Genomic DNA, 27,167 nt, shown 5'->3' with positions numbered 1-27,167 from the left:
GGATGCGAAAAGTGGGTCATAATAAGTGTGTATGCACCTGGAGAAGAGAGGAATGTAGAAGAGAGAGAGAGAGAGAGAGAGAGAGAGAGAGATGTTAAGTGAATGTATAGAAACCTTTGAACCAAGTGAGAGAGTAATTGTGGTAGGGGACCTGAATGCTAAAGTAGGAGAAACTTTTAGAGAGGGTGTGGTAGGTAAGTTTGGGGTGCCAGGTGTAAATGATAATGGGAGCCCTTTGAACTTTGTATAGAGAGGGGTTTAGTTATGGGTAATACATATTTTAAGAAAAAGAGGATAAATAAGTATACAAGATATTATATAGGGCGAAATGACAGTGGTTTGTTGGATTATGTATTGGTAGATAAAAGACTGTTGAGTAGACTTCAGGATGTACATGTTTATAGAGGGGCCACACATATATCAGATCACTTTTTAGTTGTAGCTACACTGAGAGTAAAAGGTAGATGGGATACAAGGAGAATAGAAGCATCAGGGAAGAGAGAGGTGAAGGTTTATAAACTAAAAGAGGAGGCAGTTAGGGTAAGATATAAACAGCTATTGGAGGATAGATGGGCTAATGCAAGCATAGGCAATGGGGTCGAAGAGGTATGGGGTAGGTTTAAAAATGTAGTGGTAGAGTGTTCAGCAGAAGTTTGTGGTTACAGGCAAGTGGGTGCGGGAGGGAAGAGGAGCGATTGGTGGAATGATGATGTAAAGAGAGTAGTAAGGGAGAAAAAGTTAGCATATGAGAAGTTTTTACAAAGTAGAAGTGATGCAAGGAGGGAAGAGTATATGGAGAAAAAGAGAGAGGTTAAGAGATTGGTGAAGCAATCTTAAAAGAAAGCAAATGAGAAAGTGGGTGAGATGTTATCAACAAATTTTGTTGAAAATAAGGAAAAGTTTTGGAGTGAGATTAACAAGTTAAGGAAGCCTAGAGAACAAATGGATTTGCCAGTTAAAAATAGGAGAGGAGAGTTATTAAATGGAGAGTTAGAGGTATTGGGAAGATGGAGGGAATATTTTGAGGAATTGTTAAATGTTAATAAAGATAGGGAAGCTGTGATTTCCTGTATAGGGCAAGGAGGAATAACATCTTTTAGGAGTGAGGAAGAGCCAGTTGTGAGTGTGAGGGAAGTTCGTGAGGCAGTAGGTAAAATGAAAGGGGGGCAAGACAGCTGAGATTGATGGGATAAAGATAGAAATGTTAAAAGCAGGTGGGGATATAGTTTTGGAGTGGGTGGTGCTATTATTTAATAAATGTATGGAAGAGGTCAAGGTACCTAGGGATTGGCAGAGAGCATGCATAGTTCCTTTGTATAAAGGCAAAGGGGAGAAAAGAGAGTGCAAAAATTAGAGGGGGATAAGTCTGTTGAGTATACCTGGTAAAGTGTATGGTAGAGTTATTATTGAAAGAATTAAGAGTAAGACGGAGAATAGGATAGCAGATGAACAAGGAGGCTCTATGAAAGGTAGGGGGTGTGTGGACCAGGTGTTTATAGTGAAACAAGTAAGTGAACAGTATTTAGATAAGGCTAAAGAGGTTTTTGTGGCATTTATGGATCTGGTAAAGGCGTATGACAGGGTGGATTGGGGGGCAATGTGACAGATGTTGCAGGTATAGGAGGTAGGTTACTGAAAGCAGTGAAGAGTTTTTACGAGGATAGTGAGGCTCAAGTTAGAGTATGTAGGAAAGAGGGAGATTATTTTCCAGTAAAAGTAGGCCATAGACAAGGATGTGTGATGTCACTGTGGTTGTTTAATATATTTATAGATGGGGTTGTAAGAGAAATAAATGCGAGGGTCATCTCAAGAGGCGTGGAGTTAAAAGATAAATAACCACACATAAAGTGGGAGTTGTCACAGTTGTTCTTTGCTGATGACACTGTGCCCTTGGGAGATTCTGAAGAGAAGTTGCAGAGGTTGGTGGATGAATTTGGTAGAGTATGCAAAAGAAGAAAATTAAAAGTGAATACTGGAAAGAGTAAGGTTATGAGGATAACAAAAAGATTAGGTGATGAAAGATTGGATAACAGATTGGAGGGAGAGAGTATGGAGGAGGTGAATGTATTCAGATATTTGGGAGTGGACGTGTCAGCCGATGGGTCTATGAAAGATGAGGTAAATCATAGAATTGATGAAGGGAAAAGGGTGAGCGGTGCACTTAGGAGTCTGTGGAGACAAAGAACTTTGTCCTTGGAGGCTAAGAGGGGAATGTATGAGAGTATAGTTTTACCAACGCTCTTATATGGGTGTGAAGCATGTGTGATGAATGTTGCAGCGAGGAGAAGGCTGGAGGCAGTGGAGATGTCATGTCTGAGAGCAAAGTGTGGTGTGAATATAATGCAGAGAATTCGTAGTTTGGAAGTTAGGAAGAGGTGCGGGATTACCAAAACTGTTGTCCAGAGGGCTGAGGAAGAGTTGTTGAGGTGGTTCGGACATGTAGAGAGAATGGAGCGAAACAGAATGACTTCAAGAGTGTATCAGTCTGTAGTGGAAGGAATCCGGGGTAGGGGACGGCCTAGGAAAGGTTTGAGGGAGGGGCTAAAGGAGGTTTTGTGTGAGAGGGGCTTGGACTTCCAGCGGGCATGCGTGAGCGTGTTTGATAGGAGTGAATGGAGACAAATGGTTTTTAATACTTGACATGCTGTTGGAGTGTGAGCAAAGTAACATTTATGAAGGGGTTCAGGGAAACCGGCAGGCCGGACTTGAGTCCTGGAGATGGGAAGTACAGTGCCTGCACTCTGAAGGAGGGGTGTTAATGTTGCAGTTTAAAAACTGTAGTGTAAAGCACCCTTCTGGCAAGACAGTGATGGAGTGAATGATGGTGAAAGTTTTTCTTTTTCGGGCCACCCTGCCTTGGTGGGAATCGGCCAGTGTGATAAAATATATATAAATATATATATATAAATATATATATATATATTATATATATACATATATATAATGTATATATATATATATATATATATATATATATATATATATATACATATATATATATGTCAGCATAGTTGCTGATCCCTGTATTCCCAGTATTATATAGCATAGCATATTAGTATCATCCATGTGCTTTAGATACGAGATCCCTTGTAGGCCTGTGGCTTTGTGTGACATCACGGGATACAGATGTGGAGGCTCATACCTCTGCCCCGGTCTCACTCGGCGGCAGACCATTCAGCGGACAGGCAAGGCGGCTGGGCTCCATACCTCATCTCAGTCTGACAATATAGTTACCATCCTACAAGTGTGTCTATCTTCAACCTGCGATATCTCCATTAAAGAACCCTTCACGATAAATGGTGCCAGCGGAGGGCCTGTAATTCTGACGATTACAGCGATTTCTGGAGATAAAATTTCGACCAGCAAGACGGCCATTTCGTGTCACCAGTAGGCCTTCCGACTACCGAGATTCACCCCAGCCAGCTACCTCAAGTCAGCTACCTCAAGCCAGCTACTCTACCAGCTTCTACATTATTCACTGGTCAGTCTCTTTGTATTAGTGTTTATCTGCTTATTTGCATCACTCCCGAGGGGTTGACCCGAGTTTGTAAAATAAGCCAGCTTCCAGTCTGTGGTGGGAGAGTCAGAACAACCGAGTCCAGTCCAGCCTAGCCTACTCCATCCAATTATTTTGCCTACCAAGCCAGCTTCCACCCCTGCTGTGCTCATCGTGTGAAGTTATCAAGCTATTCTGTGTGAAGGGTTAAGATAAGCCAGCTAGCAACTAACCCAGGTGTCTTACCCCAGTACTCAAGCAAGCCACGTGAGTAGTCTTCATCGCTTGTGATTCAAGCTCCAAGCATTCTGAGTGCTCTTTTTCATCCTTGTGGTGTTGTAGCATTTCGTGGGTTTATTTTAAGCCAGCCGGCTTAGAATTATCTTCGCGGCAGTGTGGGTGTTCTCAGTGAGGCTTACGACGTTCAACCCATAAGCCCAGCCACTCACGATCACGTGTGTCTCTCCATTGCCGGTCTCAGATCCATTAACCCACAAACCCAACTACAGTCAGCCATTACAAACTCACCTACCTCATCAGTGTTTTGGTACACTGCTAAGGGTTGTAGCATCATATTTTAAGGACCACATAGGGGGTCAAGAGCTAGAGTGTGTCGCGTCATCTTTATAAAGCCTCCTGTGTGTGTTATCGCCGATTTAAGCGCAATTCTACGATCATCTGTGCGGAGGACAGCAGCAAGACGACATAAACAATCCATCAATCTCATTCTTCAAGTGTTACACCGATAATATTTTTTTTTAGAGACATTTGCGAGTGTTGAGACATTTCTTTTGTGTTCCCAGTGATTTTTCTCTTTGTGACATTCAGTGACTCTTGATCAGACTCAGTGTTTATCATGTACTGATTGCATTAATTTCTTTTAATCTCCTTAATTCAGTGTTAATTTTCGTGCTATTATTTTATATCTGTTGTGTTGTGTGTCTTTTTATACACTTGAAGTAAGTACTTAGTGTTTCCTTTGTTGTGTGTGCAACATATGAGCAGTATAGAACTTGTGTTTACACTTCAGAATCACCTTGTGTTCTCAGTATTCCAGTGAAGTATTTCAGTAATTTTTCACCTCATATTCTGCATCACAACTCAGTGTTGTCTGTTATTCTTTTTTTCTTCCCAGCATTTGTGTATTTTTATTTTGTTCCCTGTGTGTTGAACATTCTTGTGTTCATATTCTTTCCATTTAGCCAGTGTCTAATTTGTCTTATTTCCACAGACAATAGTGCCATTTTTAAAGTCCAAGCAAGAAATATTTTTTTACAAAATTTTTCACACATCAAGTTTCTTGCAAGAAATCCCAATATTGTGTTATATTGATGTGTTGTGTTCTGCATCACTGTAAGTCTTAAAACTTGTTTTGTTATGTGTTTTTGCACCTATTATTTTTCATGTTTTATTGAACAAATTCACTCTTAGTGCAATTTTTAAGTTCTCCTTTTAAAGTAAATTGTTCGTTTGCTTGTTAAGTGTTGTTTAAGTGCAGTTAAGAGTTAAAGTGTTCATTCCTTGATATATTTCTTTTCTTGTGTGTTATAATTTTTATTATTGCACATTGACTCATTTTGCAATAATTCTTGTGCAAATATTGTGTTGCTATTAAAGTTTTTCTTGCAGAAAATTTTATGAAGTGTTGTGCAATACTTTTTGATTAGCAATTATTTGATATATAGCTATAGTTTATTACAGTGCAGTTTCTTATGCTCTGTTCTGTGCATAGTATTTTATTCTGTCTGTGTCATTTTATTTTTATTTTCAGTGAATTGTGTGTCTGTTTTAATTTTTGCACAAGTTTATTGAGTCCATTTTATCATTTTATTGTGTATTTCCATGTTGCATTGAAAGTAAAGATAACTCACTGTGCCATTTATTCAATTTAAAGTAAAAGTTGAGCAAATTAGATTTGAGCAAAGTAAAAGTTTTCTTGATTTTCAGTGTTTGTTAAATTGCATATTTTTCTTGTGTGAGTTCTTTGCTTACTGTGTAACTTGTCAATTTTTAATTACTTATGCAGAATAGTTAAGCATTTTCTTCCCGTTTAAGCTTATTGTGTCATTCTCATCATTTTTCTTGTCTTAATGTCCTTCAGTAAGTTCACTGAGAAGATGTCCCAGTCACTTTTGAATATTCACTTAGTGTATCATTCCAGTCAAAGTCAATATGAATCAGTCCATAGTACCAACATTCCCTTACTGACTGAAAGACAATACCTAGCCCTTGAGCAATGTGTTTGTTCTCACAGCTTGTATCTGAGATTTGTTAAAGTGCTGCGAAATGTGAAGTTCAGATTAAGTTCCTATAGATCCGTGAATTACTTATTAACGTAGCCGAGCGGTCAGGCACTAGTAACTCTGTCACTCCCATCTGTGTTCCACCTACACCTTCAGACTTGCAGGATAGTGTTCCGTTGCCTCAAGTGTCCGGGGACACTCAGACTGCCTTGAGTGCACAGCCTATCCCTGCAATGACTGCTAGTTCGAGTAGTAGTTTCTCCACTGGGGATGCCTTGTCAGAAAACGATTACTTGCAACTAGTAATGCCATCTCTTGTTGATGTGACATGCTGTCTGCAGAAAGACGTCTCTGTTACAGCTAGTGTTCTCACTAGAGTGTCTGTTGTTGTTCCTAATGTTCCAGATGGTGATCCCATCCTAGTTGACAGTAATCAGTGCATTGCAAGAAGTTATTTCTTGAGTAACTTTCACATGTTAACGTTTGTAAGTGTAGTTTCTTTATAGCTGATACCTCGTGTCACTGTGTGCGACTCAGATTGAATATCAGCATTGTTCACCGTGTTCATTTCTTTTCTCCTGTGCTTGCAGTTTGAGATAGTAGATTCGTTCTCCCTTGCTCATATTGCGTGTTATAGCGTTAATTTTTTCAACCGGGGGGAGTCATCCACTCCACCGAGTTTGTTCTTTCCTCCAGTAAGGAAGAACTGTTACCTTTATTCCAGAACAAACAGCCTACTGGAAGGTTAGCCAGATGGACCTTGACTATCCAAGAGTTCAATCCCACTTTTGAACATTTACCTGGCAAGTCAAATGTAGTCGCAGATGCTTTATCGCGACACGTTAGTGTGGTTACTGCAGATCCTCCATTTACTGTCGAGGATGTCAAAACTGCACAAAGAACAGATCCCATGTGGTCTGGTGTGATTCGATTCCTGCTCCAGGAAGATCTCATTCTTACTGTGAAGCCACCAGCACCCATTAGTGACTTTGTAATGAGCCAAGAATTACTGTATCGAATAGTCGAGTTGAGTACTCCTAGCAGACGAGTTAGTAATTCCACAGTCACTAGTGATTGTATCTTTTGTAGATACTCCTTCAGATTTCTCTCAGTCAAGGCATGTGTTAGCCATTGCAGAGGAATTCGATCCTCCCAGAGATGATAACCATTCTGCATATGTAAACCTTACCCTCGCAGAATTGGGTTTAAATGTACATAGTCTGTATAATTAGATGTCCGAGATGAATGAAATTGTCAACTGTGTGTTTTGTTATTAGCTGATCAGTTTGTCAGAAATTTTCGTGTTCACGTTCCCTCCGTATTCTGAGAATTAACAGTCTAGATTTGAGTGCACCGAATCTGCCTTTCTGTTAAACACTTCTTTGTATATATTTATTCTTCCTCAGAATCCGTAGAGTGCATGAATACAGATCGATCGATCAATTCCACCCATATTGTATAATGATTTGTTCTTATAGTTTGTAATGAATACGTTAACACCCATTACGTAAAATCCATTATGATACCATCCATTAGTTCTAAGTTATATATGAATTTGTTATTGTATAGAATCAGCCCAGATCCGCCTGCCTGTTCAGTCTGTAGTATAGTAGTGTATGTCGGGACGACATACGTAACATGACCGAGCTGTCAGCATAGTTGCTGATCCCTGTATTCCCTGTATTATATAGCATAGCATATTAGTATCATCCATGTGCTTTAGATACGAGATCCCTTGTAGGCCTGTGGCTTTGTGTGACGTCACGGGATACAGATGTGGAGCCTCATACCTCTGCCCCGGTCTCACTCGGCGGCAGACCATTCAGCGGACAGGCAAGGCGGCTGGGCTCCATCCCTCATCTCAGTCTGACAATATAGTTACCATCCTACAAGTGTGTCTATCTTCAACCTGCGATATCTCCATTAAAGAACCCTTTACGATATATATATATTTAGTGAAAACTTTATAATACCGTTGTAATCGGTGTTGGAGAGCTGAGGACACTTCTCCAACACTGCGTCAACCATTGCTTCACCACCAAGTTTCACAGCTTCAATAAGTGGCACCACTGAAATGAAAATAAAAGTACTAAAAATTTTTAAATAAAGTAGATGTTTCTTTGTTTAACTTGCTAAAAAAATTAACACTTACTTTAAGAATCTACAGACCTAAATATATAAAATGTGGCTTGAAAAGTAACTCTCAGAATAAATCTCTGGTACTTATGAGTAACTCTCAGAAGAACTCTTTGGTACCTAAGAGTAACTCTCAGAAGAACTCTTTGGTACCTAAGAGTAACTCTCAGAAGAACTCTCTGTTTCTTAAAAGTAATGACAGTCATGACAGGAATGACAGGCATGACAATCACCACCTCTCAGCAAGAGACATAAGAGTCACCGCCTCTCACCACCAGTCATAACAGTCACCGCCTCTCACCAACAGACATAACAGTCACCACCTCTCACCACCAGTCATAACAGTCACCATCTCTCACCACCAGACATAACAGTCACCACCTCTCACCACCAGACATAACAGTCACCATCTCTCACCACCAGACATAACAGTCACCACCTCTCACCACCAGTCATAACAGTCACCATCTCTCACCACCAGACATAACAGTCACCACCTCTCACCACCAGACATAACAGTCACCATCTCTCACCACCAGACATAACAGTCACCACCTCTCACCACCAGACATAACAGTCACCATCTCTCACCACCAGACATAACAGTCACCACCTCACACCACCAGACATAACAGTCACCATCTCTCACCACCAGACATAACAGTCACCACCTCTCACCACCAGACATAAGTCACCACCTCTCACCACCAGACATAACAGTCACCATCTCTCACCACCAGTCCCAATCTTTAAAAAAGGAGACAGACATGAAGCATTAAACTACAGACCAGTGTCACTGACATGTATAGTATGCAAAATCATGGAGAAGATTATCAGGAGAAGAGTGGTGGAACACCTAGAAAGGAATGATCTCATCAACAGCAGCCAACATGGTTTCAGGGACGGGAAATCCTGTGTCACAAACCTACTGGAGTTCTATGACATGGTGACAGCAGTAAGACAAGAGAGAGAGGGGTGGGAGGATTGCATTTTCTTGGACTGCAAGAAGGCGTTTGACACAGTTCCACACAAGAGATTGGTGCAAAAACTGGAGGACCAAGCAGGGATAACAGGGAAGGCACTACAATGGATCAGGGAATACTTGTCAGGAAGACAGCAGCGAGTCATGGTACGTGGCGAGGTGTCAGAGTGGGCACCTGTGACCAGCGGGGTCCCGCAGGGGTCAGTCCTAGGACCAGTGCTGTTTCTGGTATTTGTGAACGACATGACGGAAGGAAAAGACTCTGAGGTGTCCCTGTTTGCAGATGACGTGAAGTTGATGAGAAGAATTCACTCGATCGAAGACCAGGCAGAACTACAAAGGGATCTGGACAGGCTGCAGACCTGGTCCAGCAATTGGCTCCTGGAGTTCAATCCCACCAAGTGCAAAGTCATGAAGATTGGGGAAGGGCAAAGAAGGTCGCAGACGGAGTACAGTCTAGGGGGTCAGAGACTACAAACCTCACTCAAGGAAAAAGATCTTGGGGTGAGTATAACACCAGGCACATCTCCTGAAGCGCACATCAACCAAATAACTGCTGCAGCATATGGGCGCCTAGCAAACCTCAGAACAGCATTCCGACATCTTAATAAGGAATCATTCAGGACCCTGTACACCGTGTATGTTAGGCCCATATTGGAGTATGCGGCACCAATTTGGAACCCACACCTAGCCAAGCACGTGAAGAAACTAGAGAAAGTGCAAAGGTTTGCAACAAGACTAGTCCCAGAGCTAAGAGATATGTCCTACGAGGAGAGGTTAAGGGAAATCAACCTGACGACACTGGAGGACAGGAGAGATAGGGGGGACATGATAACGACATACAAAATACTGAGAGGAATTGACAAGGTGGACAAAGACAGGATGTTCCAGAGATTGGACACAGTAACAAGGGGACACAGTTGGAAGCTGAAGACACAGATGAATCACAGGGATGTTAGGAAGTATTTCTTCAGCCACAGAGTAGTCAGTAAGTGGAATAGTTTGGGAGGCGATGTAGTGGAGGCAGGATCCATACATAGCTTTAAGCAGAGGTATGATAAAGCTCACGGCTCAGGGAGAGTGACCTAGTAGCGATCAGTGAAGAGGCGGGGCCAGCAGATCGGACTCGACCCCCGCAACCTCAACTAGGTGAGGTGAGTACATAACAGTCACCACCTCTGTCCACCAGACATAACAGTCACCACCTCTCACCAACAGACATAACAGTCACCATCTCTCACCAGCAGACATAACAGCCACCACCTCTGTCCACCAGACATAACAGTCACCACCTCTCACCAACAGACATAACAGTCACCATCTCTCACCAACAGACATAACAGTCACCACCTCTGTCCACCAGACATAACAGTCACCACCTCTCACCACCAGACATAACAGTCACCACCTCTCACCACCAGACATAACAGTCACCAACTCTCACCACCAGACATAACAGTCACCACCTCTCACCACCAGACATAACAGTCACCACCTCTCACCACCAGACATAACATTCACCACCTCTCTCCACCACATATAACAGTCATCACCTCTGTCCACCAGACATAACAGTCACCACCTCTCACCACCAGATATAACAGTCACCACCTCTCACCGCCAGACATAACAGTCACCATTTCTCACCACCAGACATAACAGTCACCACCTCTCACCACCAGACATAACAGTCACCACCTCTCACCACCAGACATAACAGTCACCACATCTCACCACCAGACATAACAGTACCCACCTCTCACCACCAGACATAACAGTCACCACCTGTCTCCACCAGACATAACAGTCACCATCTCTCTCCACCAGACATAACAGTCACCACCTCTCACCACCAGACATAACAGTCACCACCTCTCACCACCAGACATAACAGTCACCACGTCTCTCCACCAGACATGACAGCGACCACCTCTCACCTCCAGACAACAGTCACCACCTCTAACAACCAGATATAACAGTCACCACCTCTCACCACCAGACATAACAGTCACCACCTCTCACCACCAGACATAACAGTCACCACGTCTCTCCACCAGACATGACAGCCACCACCTCTCACCTCCAGACAACAGTCACCGCCTCTCACCACAAGACATAACAGTCACCATCTCTCACAACCAGATATAACAGTCACCACCTCTGTACACCAGACATAACAGTCACCACCTCTGTCCACCAGACATAACAGTCACCACCTCTGTCCACCAGACATAACAGTCACCACCTCTCACCACCATACATAACAGTCACCACCTCTCTCCACCAGACTTAACAGTCACCACCTCTCACCACCAGACACAGTAGTCACCACCTCTCTCCACCAGACATAACAGTCACCACCTCTCTCCACCAGACATAACAGTCACCACCTCTCTCCACCAGACATAACAGTCACCACGTCTGTCCACCAGACATGACAGCGACCACCTCTCACCTCCAGACAACAGTCACCGCCTCTCACCACAAGACATAACAGTCACCACCTCTCACAACCAGATATAACAGTCACCACCTCTGTACACCAGACATAACAGTCACCACCTCTGTCCACCAGACATAACAGTCACCACCTCTGTCCACCAGACATAACAGTCACCACCTCTCACCACCATACATAACAGTCACCACCTCTCTCCACCAGACTTAACAGTCACCACCTCTCACCACCAGACATAGTAGTCACCACCTCTCTCCACCAGACATAACAGTCACCACCTCTCTCCACCAGACATAGCAGTCACCACCTCTCTCCACCAGACATAACAGTCACCACGTCTGTCCACCAGACATGACAGCGACCACCTCTCACCTCCAGACAACAGTCACCGCCTCTCACCACAAGACATAACAGTCACCACCTCTCACAACCAGATATAACAGTCACCACCTCTGTACACCAGACATAACAGTCACCACCTCTGTCCACCAGACATAACAGTCACCACCTCTGTCCACCAGACATAACAGTCACCACCTCTCACCACCATACATAACAGTCACCACCTCTCTCCACCAGACTTAACAGTCACCACCTCTCACCACCAGACATAGTAGTCACCACCTCTCTCCACCAGACATAACAGTCACCACCTCTCTCCACCAGACATAACAGTCACCACCTCTCTCCACCAGACATAACAGTCACCACCTCTCACCACCAGACATAGTAGTCACCACCTCTCTCCACCAGACATAACAGTCACCACCTCTCTCCACCAGACATAACAGTCACCACCTCTCTCCACCAGACATAACAGTCACCACCTCTCACAACCAGATATAACAGTCACCACCTCTGTACACCAGACATAACAGTCACCACCTCTGTCCACCAGACATAACAGTCACCACCTCTCTCCACCAGACTTAACAGTCACCACCTCTCACCACCAGACATAGTAGTCACCACCTCTCTCCACCAGACATAACAGTCACCACGTCTCTCCACCAGACATAACAGTCACCACCTCTCTCCACCAGACATAACAGTCACCACGTCTCTCCTCCAGACATAACAGTCACCACCTCTCTCCACCAGACATAACAGTCACCACCTCTCTCCACCAGACATAACAGTTACCACCTCTCTCCACCAGACATAACAGTCACCACCTCTCTCCACCAGACATAACAGTCACCACCTCTCACCACCAGACAACAGTCACCACCTCTCTCCTCCAGACATAACAGTCACCACCTCTCACCATCAGACATAACAGTCACCACCTCTCTCCACCAGACATAACAGTCACCACCTCTCTCCACCAGACTTAACAGTCACCACCTCTCACCACCAGACATAACAGTCACCACCTCTCTCCTCCAGACATAACAGTCACCACCTCTCACCACCAGACATAACAGTCACCACCTCTCACCACCAGACATAACAGTCACCACCTCTCTCCACCAGACTTAACAGTCACCACCTCTCTCCACCAGACATAACAGTCACCACGTCTCTCCTCCAGACATAACAGTCACCGTCTCTCACCACCAGACATAACAGTCACCACCTCTCTCCACCAGACATATCAGTCGTCACCTCTCTCCTCCAGACATAACAGTCACCACGTCTCTCCTCCAGACATAACAGTCACCACCTCTCTCCTCCAGACATAACAGTCACCACGTCTCTCCACCAGACATAACAGTCACCACGTCTCTCCACCAGACATAACAGTCACCACGTCTCTCCTCCAGACATAACAGTCACCACCTCTCACCTCCAGACATAACAGTCACCACGTCTCTCCACCAGACATAACAGTCACCACGTCTCTCCACCAGACATAACAGTCACCACGTCTCTCCACCAGACATAACAGTCACCACGTCTCTCCACCAGACATAACAGTCACCACCTCTCACCACCAGACATAACAGTCACCACCTCTCACCACCAGACATAACAGTCACCACCTCTCTCCACCAGACATAACAGTCACCACGTCTCTCCACCAGACATAACAGTCACCACGTCTCTCCACCAGACATAACATTCACCACGTCTCTCCACCAGACATAACAGTCACCACATCTCTCCACCAGACATAACAGTCACCACCTCTCACCACCAGACATAACAGTCACCACCTCTCACCACCAGACATAACAGTCACCACGTCTCCCCACCAGACATAACAGTCACCACCTCTCACCACCAGACATAACAGTCACCACCTCTCACCACCAGACATAACATTCACCACGTCTCTCCACCAGACATAACAGTCACCACGTCTCTCCACCAGACATAACAGTCACCACGTCTCTCCTCCAGACATAACAGTCACCACGTCTCTCCACCAGACATAACAGTCACCACGTCTCTCCATCAGACATAACAGCCACCACCTCTCACCACCAGACATAACAGTCACCACGTCTCTCCTCCAGACATAACAGTCACCACGTCTCTCCACCAGACATAACAGTCACCACGTCTCTCCTCCAGACATAACAGTCACCACGTCTCTCCTCCAGACATAACAGTCACCACGTCTCTCCACCAGACATAACAGTCACCACGTCTCTCCACCAGACATAACAGTCACCACGTCTCTCCACCAGACATAACAGTCACCACGTCTCACCACCAGACATAACAGTCACCACGTCTCTCCACCAGACATAACAGTCACCACGTCTCTCCACCAGACATAACAGTCACCACGTCTCTCCACCAGACATAACAGTCACCACGTCTCTCCACCAGACATAACAGTCACCACGTCTCTCCACCAGACATAACAGTCACCACCTCTCACCTCCAGACAAGATGAGGTTAACGTCTGCTCCAGCCTCCAGAATAATTTCAACAATAGTTAGGTTGTTCTTCCTGATGGCGGCCACCAGCGGCGTCACTCCTGCAAAGTATCAACCAAAATATTGCGTAAAAATATTACTTAAAATTAACTGGAATTTGCACATATACGTCATTAAAGATTAAGTATAGTTATTAAAAGACAATCTTGGAGGCAGTGAAAATATCAGTAGTTCGTAGTCCTATTAACTGAATCTGATTAAATTTATTTGATTTCCTTGATGTCCCTGAGAGGCGTTTGATCCAAGGAATGTGATCTGTTCTCCCCTTCTTTGTATCGATCCTAATTACCTCCCAATTTCAAAGCGCATTATAAGCCCCTAAGGCTTTAGCGCTTCCTCTAAGTACAATAATAATTAAGTCAAAATGTCTTGTAACATGAACTCTTTAGATTAATAATAAAAATTAAAAATGGTTCCCTAGAGTGTTGCTCACACACATTAATACCTCAGCATCACTACCAAACATTCAGAACATTAATACCTCAGCTTAACTACCAAACATTCAGAACATTAATACCTCAGCTTAACTACCAAACATTCAGAACATTAATACCTCAGCATCACTACCAAACATTCAGAACATTAATACCTCAGCTTAACTACCAAACATTCAGAACATTAATACCTCAGCATCACTACCAAACATTCAGAACATTAATACCTCAGCATCACTACCAAACATTCAGAACATTAATACCTCAGCATCACTACCAAACATTCAGAACATTAATACCTCAGCATCACTACCAAACATTCAGAACATTAATACCTCAGCATCACTACCAAACATTCAGAACATTAATACCTCAGCATCAATACCAAACATTCAGAACATTAATACCTCAGCTTTAATACCAAACATTCAGAACATTAATACCTCAGCTTCAATACCAAACACTCAGAACATTAATACCTCAGCTTCAATACCAAACACTCAGAACATTAATACCTCGGCTTCCCTACCAAACATTCAGAACATTAATACCTCAGCATCAATACCAAACATTCAGAACATTAATACCTCAGCTTCAATACCAAACACTCAGGACATTAATACCTCAGCTTCAATACCAAACACTCAGAACATTAATACCTCAGCTTCAATACCAAACATTCAGAACATTAATACCTCAGCTTCAATACCAAACACTCAGGACATTAATACCTCAGCTTCAATACCAAACACTCAGAACATTAATACCTCAGCTTCAATACCAAACATTCAGAACATTAATACCTCAGCTTCAATACCAAACATTCAGAACATTAATACCTCTGCATCAATACCAAACATTCACAACATTAATACATCAGCATCAATACCAAACATTCAGAACATTAATACCTCAGCATCAATACCAAACATTCAGAACAATAATACCTCAGCTTTACTACCAAACATTGAGAACATTAATACCTCAGCTTTACTACCAAACATTCACAACATTAATACCTCAGCTTTACTACCAAACATTCAGAACATTAATACCTCAGCTTTACTACCAAACATTCAGAACATTAATACCTCAGCATCAATACCAAACATTCAGAACATTAATACCTCAGCTTTACTGCCAAACATTCAGAACATTAATACCTCAGCATCAATACCAAACATTCAGAACATTAATACCTCAGCTTTACTGCCAAACATTCAGAACATTAATACCTCAGCATCAATACCAAACATTCAGAACATTAATACCTCAGCTTTACTGCCAAACATTCAGAACATTAATACCTCAGCTTCACTGCCAAACATTCACAACATTAATACCTCAGCTTCACTACCAAACATTCAGAACATTAATACCTCAGCATCAATACCAAACATTCAGAACATTAATACCTCAGCTTCACTGTCAAACATTCAGAGCATTAATACCTCAGCTTCACTACCAAACATTCAGAACATTAATACCTCAGCATCAATACCAAACATTCAGAACATTAATACCTCAGCTTCACTGTCAAACATTCAGAACATTAATACCTCAGCTTCACTACCAAACATTCAGAACATTAATACCTCAGCTTCACTGTCAAACATTCAGAACATTAATACCTCAGCTTTACTACCAAACATTCACAACATTAATACCTCAGCTTTACTACCAAACATTCAGAACATTAATACCTCAGCTTTACTACCAAACATTCACAACATTAATACCTCAGCTTCACTGTCAAACATTCAGAACATTAATACCTCAGCTTTACTACCAAACATTCAGAACATTAATACCTCAGCTTCACTACCAAACATTCACAACATTAATACCTCAGCTTCACTACCAAACATTCACAACATTAATACCTCAGCTTCACTACCAAACATTCACAACATTAATACCTCAGCTTCAATACCAAACAAATGTTATTAGGAAACATTAAGACCATTAAGAGGCACCTAAGTTCCATCGTCTTCTAATAAAATGTTAATTTTCCACTATAATCTACATTGTCTATAATTACTATCACATTTACTTTGTCTGTTTCGTAAGGTGAGGTCCAGGATCTTCCTAAGTTCATTGTATAACTCAACACATCTTAACAAAGCTCAGAACTTAGCAACACAATTGTCCTCACAGACTTGTTAAGTTATACCATGAATTAAGGAAAGATCCTGGACTTCACCTAACGAAGCAGACAAAGCAAATACGAGAGTAATTATTGGCAAGGTAGATTATGTTGGGAAAATGAGAACGTTACTAGAAGACGGGGACTCAGAGGTGCGTGTTAGGGGCAGGGCGGGACTGAGACATGTTGTTTAGTGGGTTGCAGCCTGCGGCTTCCGCCAGCTGCACGGCCTCCAGAGATGTTATTAACAATTTACAATTTACTAAAGTTTTGGAGAAAATTGTGTTCAAGAAATTACGCGAAGCTAATGTTTGAATTTTAATTGTCATTAATGTTTAAAAAAAAACTTTTCATGTTTCTTTAACTTTTTCTGTTTTAAAATATCACTTGGCCCCCCCTTTCACACTTCCTGTAGCCCTGGGGTCTCACAGTACCTGTAGCCCAGGGGTCTCACAGTACCTGTAGCCCAGGGGTCTCACAGTACCTGTAGCCCAGGGGTCTCACAGTACCTGTAGCCCAGGGGTCTCACAGTACCTGTAGCCCAGGGGTCTCACAGTACCTGTAGCCCAGGGGTCTCACAGTACCTGTAGCCCAGAGGTCTCACAGTACCTGTAGCTCAGGGGTCTCACAGTACCTGTAGCCCAGGGGTCTCACAGTACTTGTAGCCAAGGGGTCTCACAGTACCTGTAGCCCAGAGGTCTCACAGTACCTGTAGCTCAGGGGTCTCACAGTACCTGTAGCTCAGGGGTCTCACAGTACCTGTAGCCCGGGGGTCTCACAGTACCTGTAGCCAAGGGGTCTCACAGTACCTGTAGCCCAGGGGTCTCACAGTACTTGTAGCCAAGGGGTCTCATAGTACCTGTAGCCCAGGGGTCTCACAGTACCTGTAGCCCAGGGGTCTCACAGTACCTGTAGCCCAGGGGTCTCACAGTACCTGTAGCCCAGGGGTCTCACAGTACCTGTAGCCCAGGGGTCTCACAGTACCTGTAGCCCAGGGGTCTCACAGTACCTGTACCCCAGGGGTCTCACAGTACCTGTAGCCCAGGGGTCTCACAGTACCAATAGCCCAGGGGTCTCACAGTACCTGTAGCCCAGGGGTCTCACAGTACCTGTAGCCCAGGGGTCTCACAGTACCTGTAGCCCAGGGGTCTCACAGTACCTGTTGCCCAGGGGTCTCACAGTACCTGTAGCCCAGGGGTCTCACAGTACCTGTAGCCCAGGGGTCTCACAGTACCTGTAGCCCAGGGGTCTCACAGTACCTGTAGCCCAGGGGTCTCACAGTACCTGTAGCCCAGGGGTCTCACAGTACTTGTAGCCCAGGGGTCTCACAGTACCTGTAGCCCAGGGGTCTCACAGTACCTGTATCCCAGAGGTCTCACAGTACCTGTAGCCCAGGGGTCTCACAGAACCTGTAGCCCAGGGGTCTCACAGTACCTGTAGCCAAGGGGCCTCACAGTACCTGTAGCCCAGGGGTCTCACAGTACCTGTTGCCAAGGGGTCTCACAGTACCTGTAGCCCAGGGGTCTCACAGTACCTGTAGCCCAGGGGTCTCACAGTACCTGTAGCCCAGGGGCCTCACAGTACCTGTAGCCCAGGGGTCTCACAGTACCTGTAGCCCATGGGTCTCACAGTACCTGTAGCCCAGGGGTCTCACAGTACCTGTAGCCAAGGGGTCTCACAGTACCTGTAGCCCAGGGGTCTCACAGTACCTGTAGCCCAGGGGTCTCACAGTACCTGTAGCCCAGGGGTCTCACAGTACCTGTAGCCAAGGGGTCTCACAGTACCTGTAGCCCAGGGGTCTCACAGTACCTGTAGCCCAGGGGTCTCACAGTACCTGTATCCCAGGGGTCTCACAGTACCTGTAGCCCAGGGGTCTCACAGTACCTGTAGCCCAGGGGTCTCACAGTACCTGTAGCCAAGGAGCCTCACAGTACCTGTAGCCCAGGGGTCTCACAGTACCTGTAGCCAAGGGGTCTCACAGTACCTGTAGCCCAGGGGTCTCACAGTACCTGTAGCCAAGGGGCCTCACAGTACCTGTAGCCAAGGGGCCTCACAGTGCCTGTAACCCAGGGGTCTCACAGTACCTGTAACCCAGGGGTCTCACAGTACCTGTAGCCAAGGGGCCTCACAGTGCCTGTAGCCAAGGGGCCTCACAGTGCCTGTAGCCCAGGGGACTCACAGTACCTGTAGCCCAGGGGCCTCACAGTACCTGTAGCCCAGGGGCCTCACAGTGCCTGTAGCCCAGGGGCCTCAGAGTACCTGTAGCCCAGGGGACTCACAGTACCTCTAGCCAAGGGGACTCACATTAGGTGTAGCCCAGGGGCCTCACAGTACCTGTAGCCCAGGGGTCTCACAGTACCTGTAGCCCAGGGGCCTCACAGTACCTGTAGCCCAGGGGTCTCACAGCACCTGTAGCCCAGGGGTCTCACAGTACCTGAAGCCCAGGGGTCTCACAGTACCTGTAGCCCAGGGGTCTCACAGTACTTGTAGCCCAGGGGTCTCACAGTACCTGTAGCCCAGGGGACTCACAGTACCTGTAGCCCAGGGGACTCACAGTACCTGTAGCCCCGGGGTCTCACAGTACCTGTAGCCCAGGGGACTCACAGTACCTGTAGCCCAGGGGACTCACAGTACCTGTAGCCCAGGGGACTCACAGTACCTGTAGCCCAGGGGACTCACAGTTCCTGTAGCCCAGGGGACTCACAGTACCTGTAGCCCAGGGGACTCACAGTACCTGTAGCCCAGGGGTCTCACAGTACCTGTAGCCCAGGGGACTCACAGTACCTGTAGCCCAGGGGACTCACAGTTCCTGTAGCCCAGGGGACTCACAGTACCTGAAGCCAAGGGGTCTCACAGTACCTGTAGCCCAGGGGTCTCACAGTACCTGTAGCCCAGGGGACTCACAGTACCTGTAGCCCAGGGGACTCACAGTTCCTGTAGCCCAGGGGACTCACAGTACCTGTAGCCCAGGGGTCTCACAGTACCTGTAGCCCAGGGGTCTCACAGTACCTCTAGCCCAGGGGACTCACAGTACCTGTAGCCCAGGGGACTCACAGTTCTTGTAGCCCAGGGGACTCACAGTACCTGTAGCCAAGGGGTCTCACAGTACCTGTAGCCCAGGGGTCTCACAGTACCTGTAGCCCAGGGTACTCACAGTACCTGTAGCCCAGGGGACTCACAGTACCTGTAGCCCAGGGGACTCACAGTTCCTGTAGCCCAGGGGACTCACAGTACCTGTAGCCCAGGGGTCTCACAGTACCTGTAGCCCAGGGGTCTCACAGTACCTGTAGCCCAGGGGACTCACAGTACCTGTAGCCCAGGGGACTCACAGTTCCTGTAGCCCAGGGGACTCACAGTACCTGTAGCCAAGGGTGTCTCACAGTACCTGTAGCCCAGGGGTCTCACAGTACCTGTAGCCCAGGGGACTCACAGTACCTGTAGCCCAGGGGACTCACAGTACCTGTAGCCCAGGGGACTCACAGTACCTGTAGCCCAGGGGACTCACAGTACCTGTAGCCCCGGAGTCTCACAGTACCTGTAGCCCAGGGGACTCACAGTACCTGTAGCCCAGGGGTCTCACAGTACCTGTAGCCCAGGGGTCTCACAGTACCTGTAGCCCAGGGGTCTCACAGTACCTGTAGCCCAGGGGTCTCACAGTACCTGTAGCCCAGGGGACTCACAGTTCCTGTAGCCCAGGGGTCTCACAGTACCTGTAGCCCCGGGGGCTACAAAATCTTAATTCGGCTCTTAAGGGCAGCTTTAAAAGAGATGATATAATAACTGTTAAGACTGAGAAGCGGGCGTGTGGGTTACTGCTTCACTATTCGTGTGTACTTAAGTACAACTGCTGTGTGGACAAACCAGTCTAGGAGCTTCCTGGGATGAAGTTCACTTGGGTTGTAGATGGCGTTGTTCTGTTAAAACTTATTAGTCATTTCAGGGTGCTGGGAATGGATTCTACAATTTGACACAAGGATATTGTTCAGTGAATTTTACTCTAGTTACCGTACACGTGCGTTGATAATTTGAAGTCGATCGGATGAGGCATTCTCGTGTTACATGCAAAATAAAATTGAAAAGTTTGAGGAATAAAAAATGAGAAAAAAAATGAGATAATCAGTTACAGGTCAATTGGGGGATACATAACTAGCTAATAACACACTAAAATAAGTTATCTAAACTTTTTACCAAAGCAAAATTTACTTCCAAGCGACTGACAACTCACAACTAGTCCAGAACCATCTCATCACTTATTTACAAGTAACCCACAACATAAAATTTTTCTAAGGACCATAAATAATTTCTTCAAATGGTATTAGTTAAGTCGTAACAAAGTAATAACTTGGATAATAAAACAAGGCGAGCAGCAGCACCTCACCTGCGTTTCCAACAATTTCTATGTTTGGTGAGGCATTTACAACATCCGTGACTATTCCTACGTTGCTTGTATCTATGGCGGCCAGCAGGGGAGTCGAACCTGTAATGTACAACAACAAACATGTAAATCATTAATGGTTCAAGTCGGGTCGAAACGTTGTTATAACTTTCATTCTTCTAGTTGTGATTTATTTGTGTGTGTTAGAATATTATTCAGGTCAAATTTTATTTAAGATCAGAACTGTAAAAATGATTCAATGATAGGAAATTGAACGATTGTAATTACTGAATTCCCGACTAAATATAATATTATCAAGATCCTTGATAATATGAGAAATCACGAAAGCGCTTGAAATTTCAAAGTGGTTGTTTTGCATAATCTGAAATCACCTGTGATCTTATTGCATATATATATATATATATATATATATATATATATATATATATATATATATATATATATATATATATATATATATATATATATATATATATATATATATATATATATATTATTTATATATATATATATATATATATATATATATATATATATATATATATATATATATATATATATATATATATATATATATATATATATATATATATATATCAAGATCCTTGATAATATGAGAAATCACGAAAGCGCTTGAAATTTCACAGTGGTTGTTTTGCATATTCTGAAATCTTATTGCGTATATATATATATATATATATATATATATATATATATATATATATATATATATATATATATATATATATATATATATATATATATATATATATATATATATATATATATATATATATATATATATATATATATATACATACATACATACATGCAATTGGTGATGTCTGCACCTTAAAAATGTATAAGTGCTTTCCTCTCCTACCTCAAGTCCTCCTACTCCCCCACACCTGACCTCAGGTCTCTCCATCATTCTCAGATTTTTCTGTGGGATGGTCGGTGAGTTTGCACGCATTTTCCTCTTACATTCATGAGGAACTACAGTTATTGGCTCCCGTCACCCATATATACTTACCTCTGTCATGACACGAAATTGTAATATTAACTCTATTGTAAACGAATCGCGGTACGAGTGGGGTTTGAATCCTCTCTCGATTGGTTATAACACTGTCTTGTGAGTTTTAGAACTCACTTACCATAGGTTCAAAACCAACCCGTGCCGTGATTTATTTTACCCATGACACTCTTCGCCCACCTTCCCCCGGTTCGTGATCCCAGGAATGTCGCAAGCCATGTAAGGTTCCCAGTGACCTTTCCCCATCACCGGCATTATGACATTGCCTGGAGGCCTCCAGTTGGAAACAGCAGCCAACAGCCATTCCCAACAGAGCTGACAGCCACCCAGATTTTACCGTTGAAGTGGCTAGTTTATTGTGCACCCCATATCTATCTTACGGACGGATAGATATGGATACACCATAGATCTAAGAACTAGGCCCAAAATGGTTTCCAAGAGTACATAAGAAAATAATAACATAAGAATGGAGGAGCACTGCAGAAGGCCTACTGCCCCATACAAAGCAGGTCCTCATCAAAACCACCACTACCCAAAGCTACTCAAGAATTTACTCCCGTACCCTCGAGATTTATATCTACAGTCCACTTATCTGTTGCAAGCAAATTTTTAATCAAGGATTTAACAGGGGTATCAAATTAACATCCAGGATACGCTGGTATACATCCCCGGAGCAACTACACCTGCCACCACATACAAATATGAAAAATAAAATTAATTTCTGACTTTGAATTTGGTATTTAGTTTCTAAGTCTTTAGTTTCAAACAAACAACGAGAAATGTGCTAAGATTCTTCATTCAATACCTTTTACGTTTCATCATATATATAATTAATGGTGAGTTGGGATCTAAGAAGAAAATAAGTTTTGTAAATATCAACATGACTCCAGAATGAAAGTCTTCAGTAATACAGAAACTCTGACTTACCTGAACTATCTTTTACATTGATGTCACTTGTTCTCTCTATCAACACCTTCGTCAGCTCTCTGTTACCAAGTTTAATTGCTTCAATTAATGGTTGTTCTGCAATTACAAGAAATATTTTGGAGGTATTATTACATGAAATACAATGGAATGTTATTCAGTTATTATCAAAATGAGGTGTTACTACATAGCCTGGGCAGGGGTTATGTGACTCGAGGGATGACTGACTCTCAGATAACTGACTGTAGGGAAGGCAGGGGTTATGTGACTCGAGGGATGACTGACTCTCTGATAACTAACTGCTGAAAAGGCAGGGGTTATGTGACTCGAGGGATGATTGACTCTCAGATAACTAACTACTGAGAAGGCAGGGGTTATGTGACTCGAGGGATGACTGACTCTCAGATAACTAACTACTGAAAAGGCAGGGGTTATGTGACTCGAGGGATGACTGACTCTCTGATAACTAACTGCTGAAAAGGCAGGGGTTATGTGACACGAGGGATGACTGACTCTCTGATAACTAACTGCTGAAAAGGCAGGGGTTATGTGACTCGAGGGATGACTGACTCTCTGATAACTAACTTCAGGGAAGACATGGAAGGCAGGGGTTATGTGACTGGAGGGATGACTGACTCTCTGATAACTATCTTCAGGGAATACATGGAAGGCAGGGGTTATGTGACTCGAGGGATGACTGACTCTCTGATAACTAACTTCAGGGAAGACATGGAAGGCAGGGGTTATGTGACTGGAGGGATGACTGACTCTGATAACTAACTTCAGGGAAGGCAGGGAAGGCAGGGGTTATGGAATATGAAGGGGGCCTCTCTCGGTTCACTAGTATATATTAGTATAAGAATGGTGAGTGCTAATCCTGTAAAGCTCACACAGCACTTGGGAAAATGGGGGTACTGATGTTCGATCCAAGGAGGTAGAGGAAGGTTCGATTGCTTGAATCAAGATGTTATAGCATATTTTAGGTTAAGTTAGTTTAAGTTATGATACGAGGAATTTTAAGTTAGTTTAGATTAGGTTAGGGTACGAGAATTTTCAAGTTATGTTAGGTTAGGATACGAGGAATTTTAACTTAGGTCAGGATGCGAGGAACTTTTCTGTCGAATGACAGGAAAACAAAGAATAAGGAATGGAGTGAATATCTCTTCCTGATAACTGACGCATAGGATCTGGAGTAATAGGATGCGAGGGATACTTCATTTGGATCATTGCAATACAGGAGATGGAATTATGGAATAGAAGGGATGCATGTTTTAAATAATATACAAGTGGACCGGCTGGGTTATGAGTTAGAAGGAATACCTCTCAGATCACTAACACACATCTCCTGATGTTATGGAACTCAAGTGATCTCTCAAAAACCACTGTGGTACAGTGGTCTGGTTTATGGAAGTCAAGGAATAACACTCGGATTATTGACGTGGAGGCTGTCTTTCTCGGATCATTTACGTACACATGGCTGTGGTTATGGGATACGTTGGATTCCTCATGAAGACTAATAATCACAATGTTACAAGACTTAACCAGTACCACCTACCGCCTCTGTTGTTAGAATACATCACCAAGGCTCCTGCGTCCACAAGTTCTCTGACAAACTCTGTGTCGTTCGACCTGATGGCTTCTAGCAGCGGCGTCGTTCCTGTCGTGTGGGACAGTGAATAGATGATTGAAAGAGTAGCTCCTTGTCGGAAAAGAAGGCGTTTGTAGTTGTAAAAATGTTAATGTAAATTTATCCACCGATTCCCCTCCTCCACCAAAAATATATAAAGCATAATGGAAACGTGTCAGTCACTTATTTTTTAGATAAAAAGAAGTTGTTAAAATATGATAAAAAAAAATTTAAATGCTCATATTCCAGTCATTGCATTTTTTCTTCCAATTTTCCGTGTGTATTATAAAGACTTTAATGGTATAAACCTTGGTAATAAATACCGACAAGTTGCTTTAGAAAGACACGTAAGCAAACACTATAACACATTTATTAGAAAACGTTTCGGTCCTGGGACCTTGATCAAGGTCCCAGGACCGAAACGTTTTCTAATAAATATGTTATAGTGTTTGCTTACGTGTCTTTCTAAACCAAAGACTAATAAAAAAAACGAACTATACAAGTGTTGTAAGCTTAATTTGGTTGTGTCATCATCAGTTTACTAAATATGGAGATGGATTTAGAAATTTAATATCTAGTGAGCCATAAGGATTCCTTAATCTAATGAACACAGTTATATATTTGAAAAAGAAAACTGTAAGAAAGTTATTGGTGTGGATAGGCGTATCAAAAGAGGTGAGGGTCATCTTATGAATCAGTATATTGACATTAAGAGGGACATTAAAAAGGGGATAAGAAAAGCTAAAAGGGACTATGAAATTAAAGTTGCTAGGGATTCTAAAACTAACCCAAAAAGTTTTTTCCAGGTATATAGAACAAAAGTCAGAGATAAGATAGGTCCCCTTAAAAATAACTATGGGCATCTTACTGACAAAGAGAATGAAATGTGCTCGATTTTAAATAATTATTTTCTCTCAGTTTTTACACAGGAAGACACTAACAATATTCCAGTAATTAATTTATATAGTTTGCTAGAAGAAGATAAATTATGTAACATCACAGTCACTAGTGAAATGGTTGTGAAGCAGATAGACAGACTGAAGCAAAATAAGTCACCGGGTCCTGATGAGGTTTTTTCAAGGGTTCTTAAGGAATGCAAAATGGAAGACTGTGAACCATTAACTAATATTTTTAATTTATCTCTTCAAACAGGTGTAGTGTCTGATATGTGGAAGATGGCTAATGTAATTCCTATTTTTAAAACAGGGGACAAGTCGTTACCGTCAAATTACCGCCCAATAAGCCTGACCTCAATTGTAGGCAAATTACTAGAGTCAATTGTAGCTGAGATTATAAGAAGCCATCTCGATAAGCATAGCTTGATTAATGATATTCAGCATGGATTCACAAGAGACCGGTCTTGTCTAACTAATTTATTAACTTTCTTCAGTAAAGCTTTTGAGGCTGTTGACCACGATAAAGAATTTGATATTATTTACTTAGATTTTAGTAAGGCTTTTGATAGAGTTCCGCACCAAAGACTGTTAAAGAAAGTGGCAGCTCATGGCATTGGGGGAAAAGTGCTCTCGTGGATCGAGTCATGGCTCACAGACAGGAAGCAGAGAGTGTCCATAAATGGGGTTAAATCCGAGTGGGGATCTGTAACAAGTGGCGTTCCACAGGGATCAGTCTTGGGCCCGTTGTTGTTTATAATATATGTCAATGATCTTGATGAGGGTGTTACTAGTGATATGAGTAAATTCGCCGATGACACAAAGATAGGTAGGATAATTGATTCAAACGTAGATGTTAGGGAACTTCAGGAGGATTTAAACAAACTCTATTCTTGGTCAGAAAAGTGGCAGATGCAGTTCAATGTTGATAAATGCAAGGTTCTGAAGCTCGGGAGTGTCCATAACCCTAGCACTTATAAGTTAAATGATGTAAAGTAAAAGGATACAAGTGCAACTAATGTGACATTTAGGCAGTGCTCCACACAAACTAGACGGAGTTCTTGCCAAACATCTTTCCTGCCTTCTGGGGACCAGTAGCCCCGCTCATCTTAAACACTCAGGCGACCTTCTCAACCGCATCCGAAACCTCTCCATCCGTTACAAGAAACTAAGCAGTTTGGACGTGACTTCCCTCCTCACAAAAGTACCTACCACAAAAGCCATCGAGGTTCTACGACGTAAAGTCAATCAGGACCTTAATCTTCCTCTACCTCCCGGAGATTTTGTTGACTTGATTGAACTCTGTGTTAATTTCAACTGTTTTTTCTTTCAATAACAAGCTCTACAAACAAACCTACGGCATGGGAATGGGGTCCCCCATCATTGCCGTCCTAGCCAACTTATACATGGAACACCTAGAGTCCGAACACTTCGCCAACATCATCCATTCAAGCGTCACTTGGTTAAGTTACGTGGACGACGTCCTCGTAATAACTCCCAAACGTTTT

General features: G+C 43.5%; 1 protein-coding gene across 2 annotated transcripts in view; it reads right to left on the bottom strand.

Moving 5' to 3' along the window:
- The window catches only part of LOC128693117 (adhesion G protein-coupled receptor L3), a 305,787-nt gene that overhangs the window by 233,512 nt on the left and 45,108 nt on the right, over positions 1–27,167 (bottom strand). For both annotated transcript variants that reach the window (XM_070089532.1, XM_070089533.1), the window contains exons 6-10: positions 24,695–24,796; positions 23,143–23,238; positions 21,165–21,263; positions 14,149–14,247; positions 7,713–7,808 (exon numbers count right to left, since the gene is read on the bottom strand). In XM_070089532.1, the coding sequence (XP_069945633.1) occupies positions 7,713–7,808; positions 14,149–14,247; positions 21,165–21,263; positions 23,143–23,238; positions 24,695–24,796 (492 nt within the window). The remainder of the gene's footprint in view (positions 1–7,712; positions 7,809–14,148; positions 14,248–21,164; positions 21,264–23,142; positions 23,239–24,694; positions 24,797–27,167) is intronic.

The sequence above is a fragment of the Cherax quadricarinatus genome, chromosome 28 (assembly GCF_038502225.1).
Source record: "Cherax quadricarinatus isolate ZL_2023a chromosome 28, ASM3850222v1, whole genome shotgun sequence".
NCBI classification, from domain to species: domain Eukaryota; kingdom Metazoa; phylum Arthropoda; class Malacostraca; order Decapoda; family Parastacidae; genus Cherax; species Cherax quadricarinatus.
Note: the sequence above shows the minus strand (reverse complement) of the source record. Positions and strands in the feature narration are given on the sequence as shown.